Raw genomic sequence first — 23,402 nt, forward strand, 5'->3', positions numbered from 1 at the left:
TGTCTGACTCTTTGTGACCCCATGGACTGTAGCCCTCCAGGCTCCTCTGTCCATGGAATTTTCCAAGCAAGAATACTGGAGTGGGTTGCCATTTCCTCCTCCAGGAGATCTGCCCAACCCAGGGATCGAACCTGCATCTTTTGCATCTCCTGCCTTGGTAGGCGGGTTCTTTACCACTAGCGCCTCCCAGGAGGATTTGCTCTGGGGTTCAGCTCCTGAGGGGGCCCCCAAGGAACCAAACTGGGGTCTCTGGAGTGAAGAAACTCCCAGGTGGCACTAGTGGTAAAGAACCCGCCTCCTTTGCAGGAGATGCAGGTTAGATCCCTGGGTCAGGAAGATCCCTTGGAGAAGGGAATGGCAACCCACTCCAGTATTCTTGCCTGGAGAATCCCCTTGAGGAGCCTGGCAGGCTACAACCCATGGGGTCGCAAAGAGTCAGACATGACTGAGCATGTAGGGATAAGAAGATCCTCGCCAGCTGGCGGGCCCTTGGCGTGGGCTTGCCTAAGGATTCCACACAGCTGTTTTGGGTCTCATACAGATTCTACAATCAGACACCAGGACCACACAGCCTTACGGGAATTTCTTCACTCCAGAGACCCCAGTTTGGTTCCTTGGGGGCCCCCTCAGGATCTGAACCCCAGAGCGGATCCACCAGCAGCATACTATGCTAAAAATGTCATTCAGCAAGCAACTGGAAGTTGAAAAACCACTTGTACAATCAGCGTCATCACATAGTTTTTCATTAGCGTGTACATTTGTAATGAATCCACCCCTTTGCTTTCCTATGGTAGATGTTTGACCTTAAGATGAAGAGCTAATCATCCTAAGATTAGCCCTTTATTGAATGTCTCCACTTGAACGTTTCCTGTGTCCCTGATCTGGAGTTGAGGTTGAGCTCGGCACCTGAGTGTGTGTGGACGCTTATTCCTGGAGTCTGGTACTGAGTAGTCAGGGATAGACACACTTAGATCATCCCGTCCACCTTTTGATGGAAGCAAATGTGTCAGGAGGGTTTGCGGCTGGTTGTCCTCGGAGCCACACCCCAGACAGAATGAACAAAGGAAAAGTCACCTAATCGATTCATCAGCCCAAAGATGGATAGATGATGAGCTTATTCTTGGCTTTTCAGGTGTTTTGGCCTTGTGTGCCTAAAGGTAGTATGAAATGAGATTTTGTGGATAAATCCCACACTTGATGGGCTTCCCTGGTGTCTCACACGGTAATGAATCCACCTGCAATGCAGGAGACCTGCATTCCATCCCTGGGTCAGGAAGATGCCCTGGAGAAGGAAATAGCAACCCACTCTAGTATTCTTGCCTGGAGAATTCCATGGACACAGGAGCTTGGTGGACTTCTGTGGGTCCATGGGGTCACAAGGAGTTGGACATGACTGAGTACACACAGGCCCACCCTTGATAAGGACTTGTCAGAGGTACAGGTGGGCACTGAAGGGAGGATGGAAGCATCGCCTTAACATTCTCACTAAACAGCAGGCATCCCTGTGGGCAGCCCAGCCTGGGGTGGGGGGGCCTGGCTCAGAGTGGGGTCACAGCCCACATGCGTCTTATCCCTGTGCTTTTCCTCCTGTTTGCTTTCTTTTCCTTTCATCCACCATAAAAATGTTAGCATTTTTCTTCTTGGCCACATGCCCAGCATGCGGGGATCTTGGTTCCCTCACCAGGGAGTCCAACCTGCAACCCCCCTGCATTGGAAGCTTGGAGTCTTCACCACTGGACCCCCCAGGGAAGTCCCAAAAATATTAGTGTTTTTCTGAGTTCTGCTGATGAAACCAGAAAGGGCCTCAGCGCCTCGGGAGAGGTTGTGAGCCCCTCTTAAATGGTGGGTGCGTGGGACGGGCATCCCCACAGGGAAGAGAAGGCTGAGGACCACACCTTTTTGGTCAGAAGGGTTTCTTTACAAAGGGACGGAGGTGTGGGCAGAGGGACGCCAGGGCGTAGTGCAGGTGGCACCAGGACCACCCCGGACCCAAAGGGAGAGGAGGGGGGTGACCCCCCAGCGAGCCTCCAGCACAGGGACCCCTGGGCACCCGCTCAGGGAGGGAGCCCAGACATGTGCACCCCCACTTCACACTCCAGTATTCCCACCTGGTCCAGCCGAGCAGGGAGCCAGAGGTACCCGAGCTGATGGATGCTGCCTGGTGGGTGTCCTCCCCAAGAGGGGAGAAGGTGCGAACAGAAGGTGGTGGGAGACTCAGGTGTCAGCGCAGGGGAGACCCTGCCGAGCTGCCCGAGGGGAGCACCCGCTCAGCTCCTGTTACAGTGCCCCGTTGTGCAGGGATCTGGCCGAAGTGCACCCAAGGACAGCTCCCTAAGTGATGGCAGGTGGAGAAGACCCCGAGGAGCGTGTGCAGTGGCTGTTCGCAGTGCCTTGCTGAGCCTGGGCACCCCACCCTTGTGAGATGCCGCACACCTGGCCCCCTGCTGCCCCTGGAGCGGGTGCCAGCGCTGGTTTTGACGCTATCATTCAGGACGTGAGACTTTCCATGTTCTTGGGGCTCGAGCAAGTCCTAGAATCAGAACATCCGAGCCAGGAGGGAGACGGGGAGCTGGCTGGCTGAGGACCCCTGAAGCTTGGCCGAGGAGCCAGGGCAGGTGCACTTCTCAAGAGCATCTCTGATCTCAGTGGTGCTTGGTGCTGAAAAGCTTCCCACTGTAGTTTTTATTTTCCTTGCGATATTCGAGATGCACCCACTTTCCACGGCAGCATGTAGTCGGCATCGTTTTTTAAGGTAGAAATATATTTTTAAGAGCAGGATCTTTCCACTTCTTTAATCGCTTCGTGCAATGACAGTGAGGGCCTTGTTTGTGGCTGGGCCCTGGTTTCCACCTCTTGCTGCTCACCAGGACCACCAAAGTCCTTCTGAAAAATGTGTGTTCCCTCGAGCTCTACCCGCCAGACCGTTGGAATCAAAATTTGAATTTTTTTTTGCAGCTGCTGTTTTTTAAAAAGCTCCATGGGTAATTGGCCAGATTTGGGGACTACTAGTATACTCTATCAGAAAAGGCAATGGCACCCCACTCCAGTACTCTTGCCTGGAAAATCCCATGGGTGGAGGAGCCTGGTAGGCTGCAGTCCATGGGGTCACTAAGAGTCGGACACGACTAAGCAACTTCACTTTCACTTTTCACTTTCATGCATTGGAGAAGGAAATGGCAACCCACTCCAGTGTTCTTGCCTGGAGAATCCCAGGGACGGGGGAGCCTGGTGGGCTGCCGTCTTTGGGGTCGCACAGAATTGGACATGACTGAAGCGACTTAGCAGCAGCAGCAGTATGCTCTATGTATTTAAAATCGTGGGCTATGAAAACCTTTTATGGAAACAATTTAGAACTTAATTGGTTCTAAACTAAAAAATACAAAAACAAAATGGGAGGAATTAAAAAAAAAACACAAAAACGTTTAATGCCCTCAAAGATCTCCTTATAGATCCAGTGAACTCCCTAGCAGCAAGGTGTGATTGGCTGAGCTTTAGAGAAAGGCGCTTAATTATATTTTTGGGTCTGAAATTGTGGGGACAATAATTCACTCTGATGTTGAGCAACTGATTCAAATCATTAGGTATAAAATGGACCCATTTTTCACCACACTGCATGCTGTGAAGTTGCCAAGATTATTTTCCCTCCGTGTAGCCTCTTTTCAAGGTGAAGAGTAAACTTACCTGGTTTAAGAGCCTGACTCTGCCACCCATGTCGCATCTAGGAACGCTGATTTGTGTTGATAATAAAGTATGGCTGTCCCATGAGAATAACTCTGGCAGCAGACAGTGGAATCCTATTGGTGATGGTTTCGCTTGCACCGATACGTCAACGCAGCAGGACTCCTCTAGGATCCACCTTGTCTCGCTGGCCTGCTGGAATATCCTTGTTTAGCCGCTCAGCCGTGTCCAACTCCTTGCGACCCCTTGGACTGTAGCCCGCCAGGCTCCTCTGTCCGTGGAATTCTCCAGGCAAGATACTGGAGTGGGTTCCTTCTCCCGGGGATCTTCCCGACCCAGGGATCGATCTGAGGCTTCTGCAGTGGCAGGTGGATTCTTTACCCTTGCGGCCCCAGGGAGGCCCCACCGGGAGTAGTTTTTTTCTTTTTTTCCCCAGAAGTGGGTCTCCTGTCTTCACCGCTGCTCCGTCTAGAGATGGCGGTGCATGTCTTTGTCTTGGCTTGCGGTGGTTGCAGCCACCTGAAGCCTTGGGTTCCTTTGTCGAGCACCGTGAGGCTTGCTTCACCCTGCTTTCCTGCGGAGCGTTGTTGCTTGCGGCGTTGCCTCTCCTCTCCGTGAATCCGGAGGCCAGGTGCGCGCGGCGTCAGGTCCACGGCGCGCAGGCGCGTAGCCCTAGACTAACTCGTGCCGGCTTCGGGTGTGCGGTGCGCACTGGTGTTCACCTGACTTGTTTATTCCTAGGGAATGTCACTAGTGCGCCTGGGTCTCAGATGGCGAGCGGCGTCAGCCTGGGCTCCTTCAACAGCCGAGCGGACGGCATGCAGCAGCGGTCCTACTCTGTCTCCAGTGCCGACCAGTGGAGCGAGGCTACGGTCATTGCAAATACAGCCGTCAGCAGTGGTAAGAGAGAGGCACGGCCCCGCGCACCCGCGGCCGCCTCGCGGTCCTCGGTTGTAAACCAGGGGCTGGACGTGGCGCTCTGCTGTGAGCGCGGCCGCCCTGCCGAGGCGTGCAGCCCGCCGTCCACCTGTGGAGCAGTTGTGTCCTCGATCGGTAGCCTCACCCACGTCATCCCGTGTCCCGCTCCAGTGGAGGGACGCGGTGGAGGTTCGCCCCACTTGACAGATTGGGAAACTGAGGCTTTAGGAGAGGCTGTTCCCCTGCTCACACGTCCCTCCACGAGGTGGCCTTCATGTTCCAGCATTAGTGTGGAACCAGTGTAGGTGGTTAGGCTTCACTTTTTTGGCATCAAATCAAAACACATAATTCTTCCTCCTTAGCCATTGGCCCATGTTCCTGGTATATCCTCTTAAGTTTGGGAGAGTCTTCCCCCTTGCTTTTTTTTTTTTCTTTTTTTCAAGTGTGGACATCTTGGGAAGCAAACGTGCTCCCGGGAAACCATCTTGACATATGTGTGAGTGCATGAATTATGCAGCATCGAGGCCCCGCTTACCGCAACATGCTTTGCCTGTGGCATTTTTGTCTGTGGCCTGTTCACCGGTATTTAAAGGAATTCCCACTGTAGAGTGTCATCTATCAGACAGGGTTTTAGAGTAATTTTAGCATAATTTGTTCTAATTAAAAGATTCAGCATCAGGTCTTCCCTGTAGACCCAGCAGCTGCTGCCGCAGGACGTGTACTTTGGGTAAACAGCTTCCTTGTCGCCGGTTACCCCCACACTCCTCCGTCAGCCGCCGCCAAGCAGAGGCCTTAAGGAGTGGCATCTCCAGGCCCAGGAGGGGAAGCGGGGTCTGGGAAGGCAGCACCAAAGGATGCTGTGATCTCGCGGGCCTGGGGTGTACACAAGGCCTCACCCAGAGCCCAGTACCCCACTCCCCGCTCCTTCCTCAGACAAAACGAGATGCTTCCGTGGAGAGCAAATCTCTGCCTCCACCCTCTTCAGGGGCTGGGCGTTTCACCTCTCGTCTGGTATCATGACAGTAACTCCAGAAATTCAGTGATGGGGTTGAAATCGTTATACATTAGCCGCCTGCAGTTTATTCCCTTATAAGGTGACACGTGTGCGTTCACAGTCATCGGGGCCCCAGAAGGCCCAGCGTCTCAGCAGACGGGGCTGTGTTTCCAGCAGAGACCCTCCCCGCTCCACCTGCCGACCGGACAGCCTTGGCGGGCGACCTCTGTGATCTTATCTTCAGATGGGTGTGCTCTTCCCGCCCCTGTGTGGTCCTTAGGTGTGCAGGGCTCCGAACGCCTGTGGCTTCTGTCCCAGAAGATGTGCTGTTGTTGCCACGGTCACTTTTTTTTTTTTCCGGAGGGGCAAGTAGTCCACCTGCTCGTTGTTTTAATCGCTAAGTCGTGTCTGACGCTTTGCAGCCCCGTGGACTATATCCCGCCAGGCTCCCCGTCCATGGGGTTTGCCAGGCCAGAACACTGGCGTGGGTTGCCCTTTCCTTCTCCATCACACACTTAATTGCATTGCCCAGTTCTCTGCAGTGTATCCATTTTTCAGTTAGCATTGTCTTGCTGTCTGAGCAGGTTTTTGCCGTCGCCCTCTTTCTGAGAAGACGCGCTCGTGTTTGAGGGTAGGAGGAGCTGACCTGGGCCCCCTCGGCCTGGTGCACACACCACCCTGGCCCTGCCTTGCCCAGCAGCTGCCCCCGGCCAGAGCTTTCCTTGTCTGTTGAGAATTGTTGAGCACCCAGCGCAGCCTGACTAGGGCAGCAGCCTTTGGGCTTGGTTCTTTATGTGCCATAAGAGTTATGTTTGGGGAGTATAACTATGTAATAATAAAGAAGAATAAGTTTCACCCCCAAGTGTTGGCCTCCCACATGCTCAGAATATTTTTTTAGGAAAAGCATTGGAAGCAGCATATGAACCTAAAATCCATTCTTTATAAATTTTCCGTTTGCACAGAGACTCGCTAGGGGGCTTCCCTGGAGCTCCGAGGCTTAAGACTCTGTCCTTCCAATGCAAGAGGCACGGGTTTGATCTCTGGTTAGGAAACTAAGATCCCACATAATGCAAAGTGCAGCCCACCCCCCCCCCCCCCAAAAAAAAAAAAGCCTTACTTGCTAACTCCCCCTCTACCCAGTAGCTCTTTGCCTCTGGTCACAGGTGTGAGCCAAAGCACCCCCGCACCTTCTGTCTCATCAGAGACTCCCTGATTTCCAGACGCTTGATTTGGTTGGAAGCCTCTTCCCACGGAAGGTGATTGCCTTGGTCTGTACAGTTCAGTGCAGTTCAGTTCAGTCACTCAGTCATGTCCAACTCTTTGCAACCCCATGGACTGCAGGACACCAGGCTTCCCTGTCCATCACCAACTCCTGGAGTTTACCCAAATTCATGTTCATTGAGTCGGTGATGCCATCCAACCATCTCATCCTCTGTCATCCCCTTCTCCTCCCGCCTTCAATCTTTCCAGCATAAGGGTCTTTTCCACTGAGTCAGTTCTTTGCATCAAGTGACCAAAGTACTGGAGTTTCAGCTTCAGCATCAGTCCTTCCAATGAACACCCAGGACTGGTCTCCTTTAGGAGGGACTGGTTGGATCTCCTTGCAGTCCAAGGGACTCTCAAGAGTCTTCTCCAACACCACAGTTCAAAAGCATCAATTCTTTGGCACTCAGCTTTCTTTATAGTCCACCTCTCACATCCATACATCACTACTGGGAAAACCATAGCTTTGACTAGATGGACCTTTGTTGGCAAAGTAATGTCTCTGCTTTTTAATATGCTCTCTAGGTTGGTCATAACTTTCCTTCCAAGGGGTAAGCATCTTTTAATTTCACGGCTGCAATCACCATCTGCAATGATTTTGGAGCCCCCAAAAAATAAAGTCTGTCACTGTTTCCATTGTTTCCCCATCTATTTGAGATGAATGATAAGGGGTCAAAATTGCAACATTAGGACTTCCCTGGTGGCCCAGTGGTTGAGAATCCACCTGCCAATACCGGGGACACGGGTTTCATCCCTGGTCTGGAAAGAGCTAGGGAGCAACTGAGCCCGGGAGCCGCAGCTGCTGAGCCTCTGTGCCTGGAGTCTGTACTCCACAACCGAGAGCCACTGCAGTGAGAAGCCCTCGAACCGCAACCAGGGAGTAGCCCCCCTCGCCGCAAGGAGAGAAAGCCCACCTCAGGGATACAAGGACCCAGCCCAGACAAATAAATAAATAAATTTTTTTTAAATTGCAGAGTTAATTAGCATCTTGTTTAAAACTTAGAGCTGACATTTCAAGTAGCAAAGATCAAGAGAGACAACAGAATGTTTCACAGAAGTAAGGGTCCTGAGTTTCACAGGGATTTTCCCTCACATCTGTATTTCCTAAGGACGGGTGGCTGTGTCACACCCAAGATATGATTGAAGAGAGACACAGCAGTCATGATAGAAAGAGCTGATGTTATTGAGGCCCTCGTGTGGACCGTCACGTCTGCTCGCCGTGGAGTGGGCGCCGCTCTTGGCTCCATTTCCAGGCGGGGAGGCTCTGGTACAAGAAGAGCTCAGTATCGCTTATGCAAAGTCACCTCCTGGTGAAGCTGCTGTGTGAACCCAGGAGGCCTGATTCCAGGCCTCAGACTCTCTGCATCAGCACTTCTCAGATAGGCTGCCCAGACCCGTGACGGCAATATCCCCTGGAAACTGGTTAGAAATACAGATTCTTAAGTCCCATCCCAGTCCCGTGCATGGGTGCTAAGTCACTTCAGTCATGTCCAATTCTTTGAGACCCTATGGACTGCAGCCCACCAGGCTCCTCTGTCCCAGGGATTCTCCAGGCAAGGATACTGGAGTGGGGGTGCCATTTCCTCCTCCAGGTGATCTTCCCAGACCCACTGAATCTAAAACTCAGGGGTGGCGCCCAGCAGCATCTGTGCTAACAGACCCTCCATGGAATGATGCTGTGGGCTGAAGTCTGACAACCATCGCTCGAGATCCTTGCTTCTCAAAGTGTGGCCCACGGACTAAGTGGTATCTGACAGCCCCTGGAATTTGGCTAGAATCGCAGAGTCCCAGGCTCCAGCTAGACTTCCTGGTTCGGAGCACATGTTGTCAAGAATTCTAGGCGACTGGGGCCCACTTGCATCCAGAGTAACATCCCGGCTTCCCTCTTGATGGTACCATCCTGCCATACCCCGAGCAATTGTTAATAAAAACCAGGGCACAGGATCCGACGGCTGACTTCAAGAAAACACAGTTATGAATGGATTTCAGGACCTCAACTTGGCATCCGCATTCCCTGCCACGCTTGGAAAATAACCACAAAAGAAACAGTGATTAAGAGCTCTCTGTCGTGTTTTTTCTCTAAGTCTCAGTGAAATACAAACACCACCCTTTTTTTAAAATTAATCATCTTTTTCCCCTGTGTCCCTGGTTTGGATGTCAGAGTCATAGAAAAGCTTACCCAGTGGTAGCCGCAGGAATAGGGGCAGGGGGACGACAGCAGCTTTTGAATCCGAGTGCCTGTGTGTTGGTGAATATGCCTTCTTATTATCCCACATTTTTATTGTACATAATAATACATAACGTGGGGTTTCCATTTTCCTCTACCCCATCGTCCACTCTAAATTAAGACTTTGGCTCCAGAGAACTTTGTCAAGTCTTCCCTTTGGACCTACAGGTACCCTGGGGTTTTCTGCCTTTCAAGCAGCTGTGAGCAAACTCCTAATTACCTAGATGACTTTGTGGTGTGCAAAACCACAAAACAGGAGGTCCTGGTTAAATTAAGTGGGGTGGGGGGAGGAGAAAGAAGAATCCATTCTGTGAGATGGAATGCCCCACTGCTTTATGACTATTACTGTGGTAAGGTTTTACATTTAAGTACCTGAGGTTTAAAATTAAATGTCTAATATAATTTGGCGTTGCTAACGTGAGACCCACAGCTGCCCCGAGAGGAAATGCAGACAGCTCAGCTCAGGGTTTCAAATTGCTGTCTGCCGGCTCGCAGTCAGCGCGGAGGGTTGGGACCCACTCCCACTCAGCGCCACATGCAGCTCCGAGTAATTTTTTAAATGCAGAAACATATTCATCTTGAGCTTCGGCGTTGAGAAAGGCTGCTCTGGTAGTACATGAAAAATTAATTTTTTTACATTTTTCCTCACTCTCCTAAGTGTTTGACAGAAGTAATTTTTGCAGCAAGAGAGAATAAAAACTGGCGGCTGTAAATTCCTGTCCTAGAACCTGTTGTGTAGATTCTTTATGGACCCAGAATTGATCTACATGTCAGACCCTGTTGTGGTTTAAACTGTTTATCACTGTAATGGCAGGAGTGAGCCCGTGAACACCAACTTATAATGCTGGGTGAAAGAAATTGGTGCTCGCAGTCAATGAAGGGGCAGCTCGGCTTTATTGATAGATTCAGAGCAATTATCTCTGCAACAACTATTGGCTGAGGAGTCTCTGGAATCTCCTTGGAAGGCTGGAATTTTTTTTTTTGGGGGGGGGGCATTAATCGTTTTCTCTATAGGTCATTTTCTCCAGAAGTGTTAGCCAAGAGTTAGCATGACTGTGGGTAGCCAGGGACCCTCGGGGGGTCATCTGTAGTATACTTGGTGGTCTTACCTTGCCCCGAGGCAAAATGCACTTAGAGGGGCGTCCCACCTGTGCTGACGGCCCGAGCCAATGCCGTGAGCCACGTGCACCGCCTGCAAGTGTCCCTGCGTGTCTCGTCGGCAAGCCCATAGGCCTGCCAGCAGCTCCTGCCAGCGCCAGCCGTGGCGCCGGTTCCTTCTCCCGGCTGTCAGGCTGTTCCGCTGGCTCCAGCCCATCCCCGATTGCTTCGCTCCAACACTTAATCTCCTGCCGCCGGCAGTATTGCATTGCTTCAACTGCTGCTTGAATATTTCACTTCAGCCTGCCTGCACCAGGCCACTGTCCGACCTCATCAGCCCCATGTATAAGAGCCACACCCATCTTGCAGGCTTCCATGTGGAAGGTGTGGAGTGCCTGCTCCCTTCACGCCATGTAACCACACATCTTCCCACCTGAATCTGTGGTTATCAGACAACCAGTCCTGAATCTGAAGCAAAAATTTGCATATTTGCAAACTTTCAAATTTTTTTTTTTCATCATGAACATTTTTTTACAGGAGTTTAGGCTCCCCGGGTGGCACAGTTGGTGAAGAATCTGCCTGCTGATGCAGGAGACGCTAGAAATGTGGGTTTGATCCCTGGGTTGGGAAGATCCCCTGGGGAAGGAAATGGCAACCCACTCCAGTATTCTTGGCTGGAAAATTCCCATGGACAGAGGAGCCTGGCAGCCTACAGTCCATGGGGTCGCAAAGAGACAGACGTGACTAAGCATGCACGCACTGTGAGAAACACACATTTCCGCTCTGGTCCATGTGTCCTGCACTCCCTTTGGTCTCTCCCTCCCCACAGAGCCAGCTCCAGGAGGGACAGGCAGCCCTGAATTCGCGATTACAGAGATCGTGCCATAAACATGGGTTCTGGGGATGTTCTCTGTCTGTTCATTGACTTTAGTTTCCACAACGTGAGCACTCTTTTACTCTCCTTGGCTTCTGTGCTGGCAATTTTAGCATGTGACCAGCAGGGGGCGGTAGTGAATGACAGTACCGCTCTCACCTGGGAGTCTACGGAACTATAGTTGGCTTCCCAGGTTGCTCAGCAGTAAAGAATCCGTATGCCAGTGCAGGAGATGGGGGTGGGGCTTCTAACCCTGGGTCAGAAAGATCCCCCTGGAGGAGGAAATGGCGACCCACTCCTGTATTCTTGCCTGGGGAATCCCCATGGACAGAGGAGCCTGGCGGGCTACAGTCCGTGGAATCACAGAGTCAGACATGACTTAGCAACGGAGCCAGGGCACAACAGTTGATTTACAGTGTTGTGTGAGCTTCAGGTCGTTAGCACAGTTATACATATATATCTATTCTTGTGCAGATTCCTTTCCGTTATAGGTTATTACAAGATAGCGAATATAGTTCCCTGGGCTATACAATAGTTCCTTTTTGTTTATTCTATATGTAGTATGTATCTGTTAATCCCAAATTCCTAATTTATACTCTTCCCTTTCCCCTTTACTAACTCTAAGTTTATTTTCTTCCTCTGTGAGCCTGTCTCTGTCTTGTAAATTAGTTCGTTTGTATCATTTTTTTTTTTTTCAGATTTCACATGTTAAGTGATATCCTATGATATTTGTCTCTATCTGGCTGACTTCCCTTAGTTTGATCATTTCCAGGTCCATCCATGTTGCTGCAAATGGTATTATTTCATTCTTTTTATGGCTGAGTAGTATTCCATATACATACCACATCTTTGACCTTTGATCTGTCAGTGAACATTTAGGTTGCTTCCTTGTCTTGGCTATTGTGAAGAGTGCTGCTATGAACACTATAGTGCATTTATCTTTTCAAATTAGAGTTTTCTCCAGATATATTCTCCTAGGAGTGGGATTGCAGGATCCTATGTTAGCTGTATTTTTAATTTTTAAGGAACCTCCATAGTGTTCTTCATAGTGAAAGTGAAAGTTGCTCAGTCATGTCCGACTCTTTGTGACCCCATGTACTACACAGTCCATGGAATTCTCCAGGCCAGAATACTGGAGTGGCTAGCCTTTCCGTTCTCCAGGGGATCTTCCCAACCCACGAATCAAACCCGGGGTCTTCTGCAATGCAGGTGGATTCTTTACCAGCTGAGCCGTCAGGGAAGCCCTGTTCTTCAATAGTGACTGCACCAACTCACATGCCCCCAGCGGCGTAGGAGGGTTCCCTTATTTCAACACCCTCTCCAGCATTTATCATTTGTAGACTTTTTGATGTTGGCCATTCTGACCTGTGTGAAGGGATACATCATTGTCATTTTGATTTGTGCTTCTCTTGACGTCAGCACTGTTGAGCATCTTCCGTGTGCCTGTGGGCCATCTTACCCGAGTCTGAGTTGGTACAGCGGCCCCTCTGCGTCTGGTGCCTGCCGTCTAATGCCCACTTCCTGAGAGTCATTATCGCTGTTTGATAAGTGAGGTTCGAAAAGGCCTAGAAACTTTAAGACCGCACTCCTTTAATAGCCAGAATTCAAACCCAGGGCTTTCCGATTCCAAAGCTTATAGTTTTGCCCTCTCCTATTTGCTTAAAGGAGGAATGAATTCTTCGTATTGAAACAAAGTATCATAAAAATTGTTTATCTTTTCATAGGCTTGCTAGTTCTAAGGGAAGAAACACAAGACATTTTCCCTCTCTCACTGATCCTGAACTTTGCCTTTCTCATCATTTCTCCCAAATCTTGGCTGGCATTCAGAAGCCATCCCCGGGGCGTTGTCATCAACCCTCCACTCCTCTCAGTATTAAAGGGCCCGCGGGCTCTCATCTCGGAGTTGGGCAGTCCCAGGCTCAGCTGCCGCAGTCTATTCCCCCCACCAGGCTGGTCGGCCTAATTAAAAGAATGACCCCAGTTTCCTTCTGCTGCGGAACCCGCTTCCCTTTCTCTGCGTGGGACCGAGGAGAAAGCAGAAGCTTCCTAGGGTATCTGGCCACAGGGGGGAAAGGTGTATTTTTTTCCTCCCAATCAGAACATTGTTACTTTGTACTTCCCTGCTCAGTTCTTTCCTACCAGCTATTTCTAGCAGCAGGTGCTGGCCCCCGGGGAAATGCTGCCCCCGGTATCAGACACAGCAGAAGACTCCGAACCTGCAGGCCAGCAATTCTCGAGTTGCCTGGCAAACGTCTGAAAATCATTTTAAACAGATGGCCGAGAAGAATGTTCTTGCCAGTCGCCATGGTGCCTGGTCCCAATCTTTGGGCCCCTCTGGCCCTCAGTATCTTCATCTAGACCGGAGGTTCTCAACCAAGGGTGATTTTTGTGTGTCCTTCCCCTGGGGATATTTGGCAGTGTCTGGAGACAGTTTAGGTTGTCGCGGCTGAGGGGGTTGGAGGGGTTTGCTTCTGGAATCCAGGCGGGTAGAAGGCAGAGAAGCTGGTGAACACGGGGCAACTCCCCCAAGACAGAGAACCATCCTGTTCAAAGTCAGGAGCACCGAGGGCAGGAAACCCTGGACTTGACTGTGGAGACTTGGGCTCCCTGGGCCCTCCCAGCCACCAGCTAATGCTTCCCAAAGGCAAGGGAGGCTGTTTCCTTTCTTGAGAGAATGACTGCATCCAACCTCATGGCAGTGCCTCGTCCACAGCAAGACTTTCGACTCCACTTCCCAGAACACCCCTCAAGACCGAAGGCAGGGCATGTGGCTGGCCCCTACGGTGGTCCTGCCACCACCGCCAGTGATGCCGTCACGTGGCGTCCGTCCAACGCCCCTTGCCTGCCAAGCACAAGGACCCCGGGGTGGGCAGAGGCGGTGGGCTAGTGCCATCCCGACTTTGGTGAGAAAACAGAAATAGCAGGAGGCTGGATCCATCTCAGGCCGTGCCTTAACCTCCACCCACTGTGCTTTTCTGTGAACCACCCACCCCCGGGAACACTGCCTGAAGGAGACCCAGGGTGGCCCGGGCTGTCTGCAGGCCTGTGTTGAGAACACGTGGCTGACACACGTTGGCAGGCGTCATCTCAGTGTCCTCCCTACTCAGAGGCCACGAGGTGGGTCAGGCCACAAAGCGCAGCTGAGGGAAAGAGGTTCGGCATTCAGGCTCAGCACACCAGCTGTGCACACGCTGAATGGGAACCCAGCGTCTGCAGACAGACCCAGGCATAGCTTGTCTCCTGAGATGCTGAGACTTCCTCTGCTCCCCTGGTGGCTCAGCAGTAGAGAATCTGCCTGCAGGAGACGTGGGTTCAATCCCTGGATCAGAAAGATCCCCTGGAGAAGAGAATGGCAGCCCATTCCAGTCTTCTTGCTGGAGAGAGCCACGGACAGAGGAACGTGGCGGGCTACAGTCCATGAGGTCGCAAAGAGTGGGACACGACTGAGCAATTAGCACTTTCACTTTTACTCTTCCCTAGGAGATGAGAGGCCTCTTCCATGGGGCCGTGTTTCCAGAAGGTCACTGGCAAATGGGGAAGTGTCCACAGCAGTGGATAGGGGTATTTGGAAAAGGCTCTGGAACCCCCATCAGAGAAAGAGGGATGGAGGGATTGGGAGGTGGGAGGGGCTCTGGAGCCGGGGGAGGGGTCCTTGGTCCTCCTCTGGAGGGCGCTTTTCCAAAGTACTGCCTCTGGGGCCAGGGAGGGGGGCTGATTTGAGCCTGGGTGTCCCCAGGGGGCTTCTCAGGTGCAGCTGGGGTTAAGATCCACTCCTCTGAAACTGGAGGGTGGGGGAGTGAACAGCACATGCAAACAGTGGTCAAAGTAACAAGCAGGAACCTTACTCTGTGTACATCAGGAGAACCAAACTCAGAATGGCAGGTCAAAGTTGCAGGAAAGATTTGTGACTTTTTTTTTTTTAAGTTTGTATTGGAGTAGAGTTGATTTACAAAGTTGTGTTAGTTTCAGATGTACAGCAGAGTGATTCAGTTACACATGTAGACACACCCACTCCTTTGTAATTCTTTTCCCATAGAGGCCATTACAGAGTATTGAAAAGACAGACATTGCTCTATGTAAAATAGGCAACTAATAAGGACCTACTGTATAGCACAGGAATTGTGACAGTTTTGACACAGTTCAGTCGCTCAGTCGTGTCTGACTCTTCGAGACCCCATGAATCCCAGCACGCCAAGGCCTCCCTGTCCATCACCAACTCCCGGAGTTCACCCAAACTCATGTCCATTGAGGCAATGATGCCATCCAGTCATCTCATCCTCTGTCGTCCCCTTCTCCTGCCCTCAATCTTTCCCAGCATCAGGGTATTTTCAAATGAGTCAGCTCTTCGTATCAGGTGGCCAAAATATTGGAGTTTCAGCCTCAGCATCATTCCTTCCAGTGAATATTCAGGACTGATCTCCTTTAGGATGGACTGGTTGGATCTCCTTGCAGTCCAAGGGACTCTCAAGAGTCTTCTCCAGGACCACAGTTCAAAAGCATCAGTTCTTCAGCGCTCAGCTCTCTTTATAGTCCAACTCTCACATCCATACATGACTACTGGAAAAACTATAGCCTTGACTAGACGGACCTTTGTTGACAAAGTGATGTCTCTGCTTTTTAATATGCTATCTAGGTTGGTCATAAGTTTCCTTCCAAGGAGTAAGTGTCTTAATTTCCTGGCTGCAGTCACCATCTGCAGTGATTTTGGAGCCCAAAAAAATAAAGTCTGACACTGTTTCCCCATCTGTTTGCCATGAAGTCATGGGACTGGATGCCATGGTCTTAGTTTTCTGAATGTTGAGCTTTAAGCCAACTTCTTCACTCTCCTCTTTCACTTTCATCAAGAGGCTTTTTAGTTCTTCTTCACTTTCTGCCATTCTTTTTGACACAGAGTAGTGTAAATATGATACGGCGTAACTTTTCAGCATACCGTTTCAAACATTTTGCTCTCGAATCTTTCACTTTCGCCCTCCCCTGCCGACCCTGTCTAAGCTTCACTAATCCCACACCGCCCCCCCTGCAGTTGGAGCCACAGCCTTCACGGAGGATGGGGCATCCATTGTAAAGCGTCGCCCCCCCCCCCAGCTTTGGACCCATCACCTCTCACTCCCAAAGGACTCTGCCCCTGCAGTTACCCTGTCTGCTTCCTGTAGAAGATCCTCCTGGGTCTTGGGTCCTTCCCAGCAAGCAGGCCCACTCGGGGTTGACATCGGTGATGTTGCTCAGGACTCAGCCTCTCTCCTCACCCCACGCCCTGCTCCAGTGGGCCCAGCCAGCTCTCTGAACAGGGAAGACCACCACGGTCACAGCCAGCCTGCCGCCCCCTCCTCCATTGCACACACGTGACCGGTGACCTTCTTGCACGGCCGTTGGCCAGTTCACTCAGGCTCGTTAAATTCAAAGCAGAACCAGGCGTCCTTCTGGAAATCTGTGTTCTCACCCACCTCCCCACCATCTCATCTTCCCAGTGGCTCGAGCCGCAGACGCAGGGCCACTCACACACGAGTCTTCCCTTAGCCTGACACTGAAGGACCAGTTCCTGTGGTGAGTTCTATGGACTTGACTTCCTGGGGTGCGTGCCGGCCACTCACCCACTGGCCACCCGCCCTGCAGCCCTGCCTCATCCGTCCTGTCTCATCTCCTGCCTCTTTCTTTTCCTGTTTCCCTAAAGTCTTCCAAACGCATCTTGAAAAGAAACATGAACCCCCGTTGCCAGCGCCTGCATGTGACACCCCGTGTCTTCCCGCTGAACGTGGCGTGTCTTCCTGAGGTTTTGTTTCTGGCTGAAGGCAATGGCACCCCGCTCCAGTACCCTTGCCTGGAAAATCCCATGGACCGAGGAGCCTGGTAGGCTGCAGTCCATGGGGTCGCTAAGAGTCGGACACGACTGAGCAACTTCACTTTCCCTTTTCACTTTCATGCACTGGAGAAGGAAATGGCAGCCCACTCCGGTGTTCTTGCCTGGAGAATCCCAGGGACGAGGGAGCCTGGTGGGCTGCCGCCTATGGGGTCACACAGAGTCGGACACGACTGAAGCGGCTTAGCAGCAGGACAGCTGGCCAGGGCCCCGATGTCTCTCTGTCAGCTCTCCCACGCCCTCCCTGGCTCCCTCTCCATGGCTCAGCCTGTGCTCTGCTCGGATCTGGGCGAGTCACCATGGCCATTCAGGGCTCAGTGTCCACGTGGCCTTGATGGCCCAGCCACCTTCCCCCAGATGTCCTTTCTTCTGAGCTTGACTGTGACGTGGCTGTCACTGCACCTGCTTGTCTGTTTGTCTCCTGCCTGTCAAGCAGGTCCCTGCCCCTTCCCATCCCGTGACCGTGTCCAGAGTCACCCCATCTGGCTTTCTCGTTTGCCTCCTCCCCGAGCCTCTTGTCTACCCAGACCCCTGAAACCACAGCCCGCACGTTGTCACAGCATCCTCCTCACTCATTAAATGCGCTGACCTCACCCCTGAGTCCACTTGGATCATCGCTGGGTGATCCCCAAAGAGGGGCGGACCCCGTGGTGACAGGGGTGGTGTGGTAGGCTTGCCAAGTGAGCTCCCGGGCCTCTCTGCCAATTTCCTGTGCTAATAATTCTCTGAGCTTTTAAGATTTAAAACAGAACTGCTTTGCCTGCTCCTCTAGAAACTTGTTTCCTAACAAAGCCAGTGCCCCTTACCTGGAACAGAGAAGATGGAAACAGTGTTTCAGCTTCTGGCATGAAACATTCACAGTGGACCCTGCGGGCACCTTGTGCAAGATTCTTTAAGTATACATTTATTTCTCCGGCTGCATCAGGTCTTAGTTGTGGCAGGCAGGATCTTCGTTATGTCGTGCAGTATTTTTCATTTCACTGTGCGGACGCTCTAGTTGTTTCGTGCGCTTCAGTCATTGCACGGGCTTAGTTGCTCCACAGCCTGTGGGATCTTAGTTCCCCACCCAGGGACTGAACTCGGATCCCTGCATTGCAAGGTGGATTCTTAACCACTGGATGACCTGGGAAGTCCCTTGCACAAATTTTTTAACTAGTTGATGGTCAGAGATTAAAACTGAGTTTCCTACCTTGAGTGATCTCAATGCACTTCAGAATCATAAGTAAGGTCAGTGCTCAAGTAAACAGGGATAATCTAGATTAGGTTGTGAAAATGCATTTCATGGCATTTAGTTAATTTTATATTTAACCTCAGGTATTCCACAAATATTTGTTGACCGCTTATGGTGTGTCAGTCACTGCCCTGAGCCTGGCAGTGGACCCAGGGATCAAGAAGGAATTCCTGGGTCTCTGGAGGAGAAAAGGGAAAAAGATAATCAATAAACAGACTGAAATGTACTTGGTCAAGTGGTAAGAAGTGAAGTGAGGATAGTAAGGGGTAGCTGTGATATACATGTTTGTGTTCAGAAGTGGGGTTCTGAATGAATGTGTGAATTACTAAGCCCTCTTCCTACTGAGACTATAAAAGTGGTTTATCCGTTCATTCATTCATTCAACAAACACATCGTGCCCTTTACTATGTGTGTTGGTTCCCCGGGGTGTGCTTGGAAATGGCCCTGGAGAAGACAGACGTGTTACTTGGCCTGAAATGCTGTTAGGAGGGCATGTGGGCCTCCCGGGTGGAGGGAAGGGTGTGTGTCCCAGGCTGGGAAAGGCGTGGTGTGTGGGGGCTTTGTGGGGTGAATGATGAAGGGACTTAGCTGGAAGGGAGACCCCCAGGTAGGAAGGATGGTTAGAAAAAGGATCCCCAAAAGGTTTGGGCTTGAATCTGGGCAGTCAAGTGACCTCAGATTCTCAGGGAGGAGTAATTCAGTTTGCAAGCTAACTCCTGTGTCCACTTGGGTGATCATAGGTATAGAACGATGAGGTAGAGGTGTGTTGGGGGGAGTCAGAGGGTCCAGGTCCCTAACCCCTTATTCTCCTGGAAGTCTAGAAGTTTCACAGTCAGTTTTAGTTTTACTCTAAAAACTAAATTGTACAGTTAGTTTCTTGTGTTTGTTTGGTCCCAGCAGTTTTAGTTGCAAACTTTCGATTTTAGGGTAATTTAAAAAAGAGAGAGAGAGAGAAAGAGAAAGCTTCACTTACTCCCCCAACATCCAGCGACATATAAGTAGAGTAGTGTGAAAAGATTCATCAAATATATATGTGCCACTTCTCCAAGAAATGAAATAAAACTTTCAGTGAGGTTTTGCAACATTAAAACATATAATTTTATAACATTGTGTATTTTTAAGCAATACAGGACATTTTCTCATGGCGTTATACCACTCTATGGACAGAAAAATACTCATTCTGCATTCCTGTACTTTCCTCAGGTTCTCAACCTAGGAATCAGGTAGCTTAAGGAACTTTAGTTATACTGTCTCCCTGACGACTTTTTCAATTCTTGGAATAAAATTTGATCAGATCTTCTTCCAGCCCTACCCTGCTTCCTGTTGTAGAATTTACAAATACATGCTTCGAGGGCTTAAAATTTTTGAAAATACCAATAGAAAGAAAGGAGCGAGAGTGATGGTAGAGAGGAGTGGTTGTAAAAATACACGTAGTTGTAAGATGGTTAAAGGGAGATAGGTAGGTAGGTAGGTGGAGAGGGAAATGGCAGCCCACTCCAGTGTTCTCACCTGGAGAATCCCAGGGACAGAGGAGCCTGGCGGGCTGCCATCCATGGGGTCACACAGAGTCAGACAGGACTGAAGTGACTTAGCAGCAGCAGCAGCAGGTAGGTAGGTAGATAGATAGATGACAGATGGCAATAGAGAGATAAATTGGGAGTGGGTGAGGGGATGGATGGGTGGACCGAGGGGCAGATGAGATTAGATAGGTAGGTAGGGTGGTTGATAGATCATTAAGCAGAGATAGACAGGTTGGGGTGGGTGGCTGGCTGGCCGGCTGAATGAGAAAGGTAGGTAGGTAGGTGGGTAGGTAGAGTGATAGGGGATAGATTGATAGGCAGCTGATAGATTGTCAAGAGAGAGCTGTGTGCAGATCAGGCTTATCTTCAGGCTCTCTGTGCGTCTACTCCTTTAGTGTTTGTACATTACACTGGTTTTGCATTCTTGAACTTCTTTCAGTGAATATATCTTCCCTTACATCTTTGCTTTACTCTCTGACAGATAAGGTTATTAACAGAAAGCGATATTAATATTAATTACACAAGGATACTAAAAATTTTATATCACAAGGAAACAGATGGTTATTTTAAATGGCTTAAAATTTTGCTCTTTTATAGGAAGAAACATTTTAAACATATTTAGTTATAAATGCTATTTTAATTGCTACATTATTTCTGCAGTGGGATTTTTAAAATCTCATTGCATTAGCAGAGGAATGTTTCTCTATATATTTTAGAGTCTCTTAAAATGTGTTCTTATTTACAAGAAAATTATTATAATTACATTTAAAATACAGTATCCAAGAGCATGATATTATTGATAAATAGATTTTACAACTCCCACACCTGATCTTTCCCTGGCTGCAGTTCAGGATTTCATCTCCGACAGGAAATCTTCTCTCTGTAACATTTAGCCAAGATCACAACCATACCAGTTACCTTTTTACATGGGCTTTCTGTTTTTCATGGTGTTTATAAATATGCAGTCCTTATCCGGGCTCTGAAGTTATAACTGAGGGAAGCATTGCTCCTTTAGAAATGCTTCAATGTATTATATAATTACAAAACAGAAAAATGTACTGCAAAATTTTCAACTTAATTTCACGAGATCCGGAAACTCAGCTTGCAACCAGCTGTTGGCTCCTTGGTTCCTTTCATCTCAAGCTTTGCAATGATACAGAAGGTGAAATAACCATCTCTACTGCCCAAAACTGCCGTCAGAAATCTCCTGTCTGAGTGCTGTTTTCCTTTGACATCAAAATGTCCCCGGAAGCCGGTGTCCAGGAGCACCACCCCACCGTCTCCAGGAGAGACGCCTTTATGGTGGGGGTGCAGAGAGAAATTGAAGGCTGGGGGCACGTCAGGCCGCCATCAATCAGAAGGCAGAGCAGAGCCAGCAAGACACGCGGGTCAGGCCCCCAGATGAGATTTGTAAGCCGGCAGCATGCATCCGGGCCACCCATTCTGGAAAAATTATCATCCTGTGATACCATCTAAAGCAGTCAAGGTTGGGGTTATTGCCTGAACCAGCCCCTGGTTTTTATACACGTCTGCCTTCCAGGGCACTGGCAAAACTATAAACCAAAGTGTTAGCCATCAAATCACATGAATACAAATTCCTGGACAGTTTTTTTTTTTTTTAAAGAAACTATTTGTCCTTTCAAACAATATTCGCTTTTTCCCCATAGTGTTTATTATGCTCTTTTTCATTTTTAAAATTCTTTGATTTCTAGAAGCCTTAATAATAGATATGCTGGTGCGAAAGTGCCACCAATGGATGTGACATCTATGTATCATGTGGCTAGAACACCATGTCACATGGGTGTCAGTCATGTATGTTTCAGCCTGCTCTGGGACGTCTGCCTTCTCTCTTCTAGCAAGTGGGTTAACTCACTGATCCCTTCACTAATTTTGACGATAATAACTTTCTGTTTTCCCTAATTATAAAGCATTACATTTTAGAAAAATTTAAAATGCAGAGAAGCTTTTTGCTCTTAAAACAAACAAACGAAAAACTCCTACAGAAAACTTTTAGTCTGGGGGATGTGTACCCTTCCGGTGCCTGTGTTTCTGCTTATTTCCAAAAGTTGGATTATGGCATGACTGGCTTTAATCATAGATGTGTTAAGGTTCTGTACTCTCTGTGACTAGCAATAGAGGAGTGGTTAGGTAAGTCACAGTAAAGCCCTTATTGGGATGCCGCATCGCCCTGAAAACGCTGCTCTCCGTGTAATGACTGGGGAAGATGTTACAGACGCTTAGGTGTCCTCATGCTCTGAATCGGCATCAGCAGGACCCTCGTGTGGTCCCACCCGCTCCGGGGCCTCATCCCTGCTGAGCTGGGGAACCTCTTCCCCCACCCATGTGGCCTCCCCACCCTCATGTCCCGTCAGATACCACCTAGTCCAGGAGGCCTCTGTGACCCCCAATCTAAAATCGCCCTCAGCCCCCCTCCCTGCTCTTTTCCCTCCATACGGCGTCCCGCCTTCCAACCTTTGTGAGTCACCCGTTGATTTTATTATCTATCATCTTCCCCACTAGAACTGAAGCATCTTAGGTGTGAGGACTGGGTGGCTCAGATGGGAAGGAATCCACCTGCCAGTGTGGGAGACTTGGGTTTGACCCCTAGTCTGGGACGATCTCCTAGAGAAGGAAATGGCAACCCACTCCAGTATTCTTGCCTGGGAGATGCCATGGACAGAGGACGGGGTGTGTCTCCACCACGGTCCGCCCAGGGAGCCTCCCCGAAGGCTTCCATAAGGTACCAGAGTCATCTGCCCTGCGTAGTCCCGCGTTCAGTGCTTTAGACACACTGCTCACTGAATCTGTTACAGCTCTGAGTCTTAGAGCGTCTCAATAACTGGCCAGGGTCACGCAGCTGGCAGGATCTCGTGTGTGTAGATGGGCTGGGTGTGCGTGCACCTGAGTGGAAAGAGTGTGGGGTGGGGGAGTCATACAAGATCCAACTGTTTCCCCTTGTTCTCACTCCAGCATTCAGAAATGAATACTTACTATTTATGTAAAATGTTTTACATAAAGTTATCCCAAATATTTTATTTTACATAAAATACTTTACAAATATTTTATGTAAAATATCCCAAATATCCTGAATTTTCATTGAAAGGACTGATGCTGAAGCTGAAACTCCAATGCTTTGGCCACCTGATGCAAAGAGCCAACTCACTGGAAAAAGACCCTGATGCTGGGAAAGACTGAGGGCAGGAGGAGAAGGGGACGGCAGAGGATGAGACGGTTGGATGGCATCACTGACTCGATGGACATGAGTTTGAGTGAGCTCTGGGAGATTGTGATGGACAGGGAGGCCTGGTGTGCTGCAGTCCATGGGGTCACACAGTCAGATACAACTGAGCCATTGAACTGAACTGAAAATAAAAAGGAAAATGAAGTCGCTCAGTCGTGTCCAACTCTTTGCGACCCCGTGGACTGTAGCCCGCCAGGCTCCTCCATCCATGGGGTTTTCCAGGCAAGAGTACTGGAGTGGGTTGCCATTTCCTTCTCCAGGGGATCTTCCCCACCCAGGGATCTCCCACATTGCAGGCAGACTCTTTACCGTCTGAGAACTGAACTGATCCCAAATGTGAATTCTGTAGTTAGGAAAAGCACAAGTGAAGAGGTGAGCATTTGAGAATTTCCACTTTCTCTTCGTTAGGAGCTGTGTTCAGCTTGCAGCTTGAAGTGGTCAGGAAGGTGTGGTCCTTGACTGGTGTTGGTAGAGTGAGGAGGAGCAGAGCAAGGCGGGGGT

General features: G+C 49.9%; 1 protein-coding gene across 5 annotated transcripts in view; it reads left to right on the forward strand.

Annotated features, from left to right (window-relative positions):
* AGAP1 (ArfGAP with GTPase domain, ankyrin repeat and PH domain 1) overlaps nucleotides 1-23,402 on the forward strand; it is a 575,037-nt gene that overhangs the window by 404,037 nt on the left and 147,598 nt on the right. For 3 of the 5 annotated variants that reach the window (XM_043877472.1, XM_043877471.1, XM_043877469.1), the window contains exon 12: nucleotides 4,420-4,578. The exons of the other annotated variants lie outside the window; for them this stretch is intronic. In XM_043877472.1, coding sequence (XP_043733407.1) covers nucleotides 4,420-4,578 — 159 coding nt within the window. The remainder of the gene's footprint in view (nucleotides 1-4,419; nucleotides 4,579-23,402) is intronic. 5 annotated transcript variants of the gene reach the window in all.

Source organism: Cervus elaphus, chromosome 20, assembly GCF_910594005.1.
Source record: "Cervus elaphus chromosome 20, mCerEla1.1, whole genome shotgun sequence".
Lineage (NCBI taxonomy): Eukaryota > Metazoa > Chordata > Mammalia > Artiodactyla > Cervidae > Cervus > Cervus elaphus.